The 9,296-nt window shown below is 38.2% G+C and overlaps 1 protein-coding gene across 2 annotated transcripts; it reads right to left on the reverse strand.

The window, feature by feature from the left end:
* Positions 1-2,536: 2,536 nt before the first annotated feature.
* On the reverse strand, positions 2,537-8,930 carry LOC145779675 (uncharacterized). Of its 2 annotated transcripts, XM_082591314.1 has the most exons (3): positions 8,687-8,930; positions 5,700-5,868; positions 2,537-4,657 (listed from the first exon to the last, which is right to left on the reverse strand). In XM_082591314.1, the coding sequence occupies exons 2-3, from the start codon at positions 5,864-5,866 to the stop codon at positions 4,393-4,395; spliced, it is 432 nt and encodes a 143-aa protein (XP_082447440.1). In that variant the 5' UTR covers positions 5,867-5,868; positions 8,687-8,930; the 3' UTR covers positions 2,537-4,392. The 2 variants fall into 2 exon arrangements, with proteins under 2 accessions (XP_082447440.1, XP_082447439.1); XM_082591313.1 differs by lacking the exon at positions 8,687-8,930 and having other exon boundaries at positions 5,700-6,023.
* Between the last annotated feature and the right edge of the window lie 366 nt (positions 8,931-9,296).

The raw sequence follows: 9,296 nt of genomic DNA on the forward strand, positions 1-9,296 counted from the left end.
CCCCAGAAAATTTTGAAAAATTATTTTGAATTTGGTGCATTCTGAGAGCATTTTCAAAAAAATATGGGTATAAATATTCCTGTAAAATGGTGCTGTCCGGTGGCATAGCAAAAGGATAAGATCATGTTTTCTTCGGCATTTTTTCGGTAATAAAGCTAAGTCTCTATGTTTTCTTGTTGCTAATTCCTGGCTGAGATGTTTGGTATTGGCAAAACTTGCTCTTTCAATGCAGTTTCGCTTAAAATTAGGCAAACTTTGTTTTAGAGACATAGAGACTGAAAGCATCATTCTCAATATCGTGACGTCACACGCGTGCCAAAGGGGGTTGTAAGTCCGCTGTGGGACTAATATCAGCTGTTTAGAAGCATATCAAACCATTCAACAATTTCTCACAAAATTTCGGGGGGGGCCCGGGCCCCTTGAGCCCCCCCCATAAATCCGCGCCTGTCAGTAGGCACAATAAAACCTGTAACAAACGACTCATTTGCAGGCCGAAGAACGATATAAATGTATACAGGACCAGTAGCAGATAACCCAATAGAAGCTAAACCAATAGCGTTCAAAAATGTCATGGCGTTCCCACTTCAAGCATTCCATTTTTCCCACAGTAGTTTCAATCTTGTTTAACAATGTCACATAATTTTTTTCATCAAGATAGCTAAACAACTACCGGAATCATAACCCGGGTAGGAAAAACAATGAGAACAAACACATAGCTATTAGGGTGGGTCGAAATTTGAACTTTTTCTCCGATTTCATTGCTGCAAATTTTCTTTCTTGGGAATAATAATCATAAAACGACATTCCTGAAAGTTTGAGCTTGATCGGACATTGTTTTCATTTGCAAAAATCGCAGCGATTTTTTTTCGAGACTTGAAAATGCATTGCTTTTAATAGGGAGTTGTTTTTACGAGATTTGAAAACGTCATAACTTTACTTAATTCTGTATTTAGTTTGTTGGATAGGCGGCAGTTCGGCTTGCACATGATATTTATTAAACAAACAGAATGGTGAAAACGTTAACACAATCATTCAACCGTCGCAATATGGGGAACAAAAGACGTTGAATCGTATTGATATAGAATCAAGTTCCAAATGAAAACTCTACCTTCATTGACACATAAATTACACAGTTCCATGATAAGAGCATACAAAATCAGTTCTTTTTACATAAACCGAACGTCTGCAAACATAAAAGTGACGAATTTTGTTAGGTGGGACAATTCGTTGATGACTAATGTGACAAGAATTGGCAGAAATCCAAACAATCAGCGCAATGCAGCGCTTCAATGCAAATTGCTCTGCTTTAACCTCATGAGCAGACGCTTGTAACATATGGCAATCATGTGATGTATTGGACGACATGGCCAGTTGCAACTGTCACACAACAAAAAGCTTTATTTCATTTCAAAACAAAAAACGGAAAATTACAGAAAGCCTTTCATGGAAAACTACTGGGAAATTTCCACTCCAACACAACTGTACATGAATCTTTTTCATGTTTTTGTCAACGTTAAAAGCTCACATATTCCTTTGCAAAGGCAAGCACCAAATTAAGATGAAAATAACCGGATCAAATGGGGGATGGCTCCATCCGCGATTTGTGAGTGTGGCAAGGAGGAACAAACCGTAGACCACACCATTTGTAATTGCGCCATCTACCATGCGCCAAATGGTGTGCGTGGTCTGCGTGAACTGGATGACAAATCAATTGAATGGCTGCTCGACACCTGCCCAAACATCTAGACCGCGTCGCCGCCACTGCCCAAGGGTGGTAAAAGGCAGAGCCCCTCGACCCTTGGAGTGGCGAAGAAGGTTCAAACGAAGAAGAAGAAGAAGAAGAATGTTTTAACTCTCCCACAGGGTTGCCAGATTGTCCCCTGTCCGAGCAAAAACCGGAAGTTTGATCTTAGGAAGCGTTTGGCTGAAAATTATTTATTTGGCTTTTGTAATTTAATTTAAAACTAGACGGTTTTTCATTTAAATTAGCAACATTGAACGGTGCTCAATGAAACCTGTCCAATCACTGCTTTGGAGTTAATATCCAGGCTGTGAAGACACGATCATCTTGGAAAATTGTACAAAAGCAAGTTTAATGTTGTAACTAAATAGTAAACCAGCATCAATGTAGATGACGAAATGCGTTCATTGGATTGCAACTTCGTCCTTTTCATTTAGATATATGTACTGTTTTTGCCTTTTGCTGAAAAGTATCATTTGGTCTGATTTTTTTTCAATGATTCAGCCTTTTTTGAGTTTTTGCATCTGGTCACCCTGTTTCCACAGCCAAGACCAGTGCAGCGAAGTAATCCAGCCCTTCGGCAACCTGTGCAACTAGTGATGTAATGGCGGCAATGAGTCACGTACGCACCGAGAAAGAGGAACCAAATACAAAAGAAGGTGCCGTGCGGTTGTAAACAAAAGCATTACGTAATTGTTCACACGAGACGCTTCTTGTACTTTGGACTATTGGAAAAGAACGTGTTTGTTTACCCTGGACAGCAAATTGACAGTTTTTGCATTGATTCAACGTGTGCAGACTTTTAACATAATTTGTAATTTCACTAAAAAACTTGATTGTTGTCATTCAGTTTACATCAATTGTAAAACTATGAAAATAAAACCTCATACGGTGATGTCATCACTGAACAAAAACCAGTTCTGCATCCGGAATGTAGCCTACTGGAGGTGCAACACCAAGTTCAGAAACTGTTACAGTTGAACCAAATTCAAAATAATGCCTTCAAACACGTCTGTGAAACTAGTGCAACAGACTGAGATGCAAAATACGGATTTGATAGGTTGATGAACAACGCTGTTATCATTCTCCCAGCTGACAAACGTCTGAAAACGTTGAAACGACATACAAGGCATGGCTTGTTTGTCAACTGATCTCGCAAGGTAGGCCACACCAATACGGAAATAATAACTTGCGATATATTACCTCAATTCACGGTGAGCTAACAAGCGTTTGTTGCCAACGAGGTTAGCAAATTGATTCAACGTCTGCAGACGTTGAATCAATGTAAAAAACGACTGATTTGCTGTCTGGGAGTAGATTAACCATTTAACTAATACGGTGGTGGAGTAAGCACCCAGGAACGAACTCAGTCGTTTTTTACATTGATTTAACGTCTAACGACCAGTTTGTTAATTGCATATCGATATGTTAGATATAGATATAGTGATATAATTAAAATAAGTATTTGCTTGTGCGATTGTTAAAACATTTTTCAATGGAACAATTAGTAAACAAAAAAGATAAAAAGTTAGAATTGTTACTTTTAAAAGCATCTTTAAATGTAAATTCATTAGGATGTTAAGCATATTGTTCACTGTGCTGTGAATAATCAGCATATACTGTATATTAGTGATGCAAGCCGCGCCGCGCCGCGTACGCGGCCGCTTTTGACTTTTTCGCCGCGTGCCGCGCCGCGCCGCGTGGAAGGTTGAAATGACAAAGCCGCGCCGCGCCGCTTGCCGCGTAAACTTTCAAGAAATTAATTTTTCGTAAACGTAAACTTTCAAGAAATTAAACTTTCGTAAACGTAAACTTTCAACTTTTCAAGAATCAGCTATGAAACTTCAAATTTAAATTGGAAACACGGATCAGTTATTTTTCCCTTCGGAAACCCTAAGATGGAAAGCTATGCAAATGTAAATTGCAAATGGCTTGCAGTTGACAGGGTTTTAGGGCTTGCTTGTCAGGGAAGCTGTACGAATGTTTTTGGTTAGTAGCCTAGCTGATAAGCTCAGTTACCAGGCTATAGGCCTAGCGCAACTACCGCATTATTTACTATATCAGTTAGCCCAGTGAGTTCAGGCTATAAGTTTTACTCTTGTGTGTGTAGTTCATATAGCCACTGGCATTATAATTGCATTATTGCTTACAAAAAGTGTTCAAAAGTCCTGATACTGGATCCAGGAACATTCTATTTGTCTTAGTTTGTATTATGTCTTAGAACTTAGATGCATTGCTGATAAGAGAATATGATCTGGTTAGCCTGGCCAATTAGTGCACAACTGTATTGGTACTAGGTTACCAGTTATATGCCATGGATGCTTTTTCCTACAATTGACTTTCTAAACAATAACTCGTTAAAATATTTTTTTTTAATTTTGTAATTTGCGGTGTGCGGTGCGGTGCAGTGTCAAAGTTCCAGATAAATTGCGGTGTGCGGTGCGGTGCGCGGATAGATGAGTCAGTTGCGGTGCGGTGTGCGGATAAAAATTTTGGGTTCGCTGCATCTCTACTGTATATGCTATGAGAAAGAGTTTCTTCTCTCGGCAACGACAATTCATGTTAGAGTTTTAAAATATTGCTAACAAGCAATTTTTGTTATTTCATTATGTTCTTTAAATGTCCAGACAGTGACAGTTTGCAGAAGTTGGTTACTGGTCCAGGTTCCTGGCACCATTCGCACCAGCAAGTTCATGACTAACTTCTTCGCTATCAGTATCCATATCATCTGTGGGATGAGCTATTAGATTATTGTCCACTGGTCCCACAAAAAAAGTCTCTCGTCTGGATCGAACATAATGATGAAGTCTTCCGTTCAGAAATTCATGAAACTGTCTCTCCAGGTATGGGTCATCCTTGTCTCCTAGCGCCTTGTGCAACTTTTTGTACTCGTGGACATTTCTTCGGTTTGTGATTCTGCAAAATTGCACGCATTCGTTCACCAAGACAACATCTCAATCTGTTCAGTTACATGTTGAATGTTTACTGCTAGAATCCCGGACAGCAAATCAACCATTTTTATATTGATTCGATGTTTGTAGAGGTTGAATCAATGTAAAAAACGGTTGATTTACTGTCTGGGATATTTATTGCTGAACAGAAAAAAGGACAGTTAAGTCAGTTTGTTTTAAATTGAAATAACACACCTGCTGATTGAAGTTGTCAGTTTAAATTTTTTTCTTGTTATTTAAAGACCGCAAAGCTTTTAATACTTTTTTGGAGTATATCTGACTAATGAGATATAAATTGTACATCAAACAAGCAGAAACTATTAAGATGCTTGAAAAATAGACAAAATCATTTAAAGTGTGAGAAATAACAGTTGATTTCAGATTTATCCATGGAGTACGCAATGCAAAAGCGATAATGAAGAAAGCGTTAAAATAGTGAGTCTAAGTTGGACAAGAATTGTGGCGACTTGGGAGATGATCAGGTGCTGGTTGAACAGTCAGAGCAAGAATCACAAAATACCATTGTATCCAAACTCATTAGAGTGATAAAATGTTCGATATACACAAAAAGATAAAAGTGTTGCAAAATAGCAAAGCATAACGAACTACCTGATACAGTTAGTAACGTTTATTTTGCGTTATGGTCATTGCCTAGTGCATTGCACCGGGTCACGTGCACTTGACTACGTCGTGCTGCCCTGTGGCTGTGAGTAGTTGGTAATTATGGCAGCAGGACTTCTTGGTAGCTACAGAATGATTTGTCCTTAGTTCATTCTAGCTCTACTCGTGTTGAGACCTCTTTTCAATTCTTTTACGTTTACCTACAAACGTAACACTACCAATAAGCATCCTAAAAAAATAAAAGAATTGTACAGGCAGTTCTTTTAAATAATATATCTGAGAAACCAACTCATAAAAAATAAAATAGGGGGCTGACATGACAAGATCTGCATTTCATGAAGAAAAGAATGTTGATTAGCTCAATCGATAATACATCATATGCTTACGGTGCATAATGAGGGAAATGTATCTTATGCCCTTGGTCGGCATAAGTCCTTGAAGACACAACTTGTTCCACACTCTCTTGTGCATTATCATCAACCACCGCTGGCAATTTTGATGAAGACGTAACATCTTGCACTACGTCATTTTGCAGCACTCGGTTTTCACACATAACTGTCATTACAAGAAAGACATGACATTTATTACAATCTTATATTGAATAGCAGCAGGAGCCTGAATGCTTTAGAACAGTGGTTCCCAACCTTTTTTGGTGTCGGGGCCAAATTTCAAACTTCAGACTACGTATGGAGCCGCATGAAAACACTCAAGTAATTATAACAAAAATTTTAAAGCATGAAAGCATGTACCAACGAATAGCAACACCAACAAGAAAAATAACACAAATCAATTTAATGTCCAACTTGGCATTGGCTTTGAGCTTTAACAAGTTTGTCAAAGCGAGGCGCAATTGCAGAGGATGCAGTAGCTGCTTGAGGTGGTCATCGGTCAACCGATTGCGATATTTATTTTTGATTGTGATCACTTTGCTGAAAAGTGCTTCACATACGTAAGTTGATCCAAATACAGAGGCGTTTTTCTGGGCATTGGTTTTCAAGTTGGGATACTTTCCCTCTGGAACTCAACTCCAAAATTCAAGTAGGTCTTTATTTTGAAATAATTGTTTGAGCTCGATATTTGTCTAGCAACTCCAATTAAAAATTATCAGGAGCAGTGGCCACATTAACTGCAATAGGATTTGCAAACATGTTCATCATTGGAAAATATTAACGGAATGAATTTATTTTGATGAGTTCAACCGCCGCATTAACATTAACGGTAACGGGAAATGTGTTGTAATACCACCTGCAAGCTGCGTTTTCCAAAGACAAAGCTTGCAAAAGCAATTGCTGTGCTGTACAAATTGTGACAAAACTTGCTATTGCCTTGTAGAGTTCGATTTAGAGTAGAAAGGTGTGTAGTGAATCTAGTGATATCAACAAAAAACGCCAAATCAGCAATCCAAACTTCATCGCCAAGCTGAAAACTGTTAAACCGCGTGCTTTATGCTAATTGGTATTGGTTGCAAATTATTGGGCTTGTTTTTGTGTTGATTTGCCTGTTTTGGGCTTGTTTTTTAGATTCACTTGCTTGTTTTCAAAAAACAACCTGGCATCACTGTGTAAAATGAAAAGTTCAATGACAGTGCAACCTCTACGACACAACGACAATGTAGTTTGTAAACAATTTTGACTTCGTAAACAATTTTGACAAGTCAATAAATAGCCCTAATTATTATAAATACATTTTTTGTGGGATTTTCAGGGGTCAATGAGAGCCGCAAGAAGGCTAGCTTGGAGCCGCATGCGGCTCTAAGAGCCGCGGTTGGGAATCACTGCTTTAGAATGTACACAAATTTTGTAGCTTTACAACTTTACATAAAAGCAGCTCGAATTTTGATAGATTCAATTAAATAAATAGACAATTATGTTTATGATTTTGGTTTGTGATGTGGGAGCATTTTAACTACTCTTGTTTTGAGCTATCAGTTCAAAATATGTCAAGAGTGTTGAACTGTTGGAAGGCTTGCAGTCAAACCACTCAAACAATCAAGTTCCAATTTTTGTAAACAGCATGCAATATTGTAAAATTTACAAAATCTAACAACTTGTACATATGTAGCCTAAGGATATATTCTGTTCGTTGAAAAACAGCAAGTATATATAATGTATATTATAATAAAAAAACATCATATATTCATTAAAAAGCATTTCAATTATAACAGTGATTCAAGTTCAGCATCTTAAAAGCAGGCCTCGAAATTCACGGCGGACATGTCCGCCGTCACAGCATATGATGTCCGCGGGAAGTACCCTCTAGATCGGTCATATTTGTCCACCAAGAAATAACACAGAAACTAGCGATACAAATCGTCATTGCATAGCATGAACAATTGTTGTGAGAATATAATTTCCCTCGCGTTCTAGAAAATGTGAATACTGTATCCCTTAGCTTTCATTCAAGCTGAAAATCTGTCAATTTTTACGTTGCTTCAACGATTGATGACATTAAATCAGGGTAACAAAGGTGAATTGTTCGCTAAGAATCGATGGGAGCACGCGCAAGTTCAAGTTTTACGTCACAATGTCTGCCTTTGATCTCCGAGTAATATTGATAAGGCAAGGTTGGTTACAAAATTAGATTATACGAGTAGGCTATTACAGCAAGTTGAAGAAAAATTTGTCAAGTTTTGGTATTACAGTAAGAAAGAAAAGGCCCATAGAAAATTCACTTTTGCTCACATACCACGCAAAAATAAACCCAAAGAAAAATGCCTAGTGAAACTTTGCACAGCAGAAAATAGTGGCGTTAGCGTAGAAGTTTTCCGACTTGTGCCCAGAGCATTGTGACGCAAAAATCCACACGACCTCGTTCGGTGGAAGTTAATCAGTTATGTTATGCTGCGAATTAAGCAGCTACACCGCGCTTTGATTCTTCAAGCGCACCTTGTTGGTCTGATGAAAGCCTGCGCTGAAATTTTAAAAAGCCTTCTAAACCGTAGCTATAACTCTCAAATAATTATCAAGTGATTAAGCATGACGATCGACGCTAAAACTGGTGTGTCCGCCGTGAGACTTAAATTGTCCGCCGAGATAGCTGCTCAGACCGGACACGTTTGTCCGCCGTCAACAAAAACGAATTTCGAGGCCTGTAAAAGCATGTCTAATGTCTCATTCATGTTGTTTGTTGTGACTACGTCACCATCCTACTAGAAACTGTAATCCTTTTTGCATTGGTTCAACCTCTGAAATTGTGGAACCAACCTACAAAGCACCAATTCTTCCAGCGTTGACTGTATTTATGACAGAACGACACATTTGCTTTTTTGTGATTTTGAAAAAGTATTCTTAAAGTTTATTTATATACTGCAGACCTATAACGCAACTTGGAGGTTGACAATATCAACTGTAAATAAAATCATGCCGATTCTTACCTTGCGTTCAAAAAACGCTTTTAATCCAATTGGCAAAAGAGCAGTAGTTGTTGGAAATTGTATGCTAAAAAGTTCACAATCTCACAAAAGCGTTCTTGGATATGCTTGTCAAAAGACTCTACAACACCTTTCCACAAAATAGCAAATGCAAGCCATCGTTTCAGCAACAGGAGTAAGATGGCATGGTTCTTCAATTAATTCTTTTAGCATTCTCTAAAATTTTCTGCAAATAATAAAACTAGTGTTTTCATGTCAAGAAGTATTACACAAGTATTCATGCTACATTTGGTATCGTAACAAATGCAGAGCATTAAACACTTTTGTGCATTTTAGTAGAGGGCTAACAAACTACTGTATCATTGGAACACCTCTTGCCCAGACAATCAAGAACCGCATAGCAAAAAATGTTCAGGTTTTTCAGATCATGTCGGCTGTTGGGTGTTATTAAGCATGCGCACCCAGTTTCTGACTCTGTTGGGTAGCCTATTGTACCGGTACGTAATGAGAAAATCTAAGACGCTGATAGGGTTATATCGACCTGGTAAGGAAAAGTTTGAGCGTGAGTCTTATGTTAGCTTTACACTGTTATCCTGGCGCTGGCTAAACAAAC

This window comes from Aplidium turbinatum, chromosome 11 (genome assembly GCF_918807975.1).
Source record: "Aplidium turbinatum chromosome 11, kaAplTurb1.1, whole genome shotgun sequence".
NCBI classification, from domain to species: Eukaryota; Metazoa; Chordata; class Ascidiacea; order Aplousobranchia; family Polyclinidae; genus Aplidium; species Aplidium turbinatum.

Excerpts from the sequence above, each read along its gene's own strand:
- LOC145779675 (XM_082591313.1), bottom strand. The coding sequence starts at position 5,875 with ATGACAGTTATGTGTGAAAACCGAGTGCTGCAAAATGACGTAGTGCAA. Across the intron at positions 4,658-5,699 it reads CATTTCCCTCATTATGCACC|AATCACAAACCGAAGAAATG; the intron begins GTAAGCATATGA and ends GCAATTTTGCAG.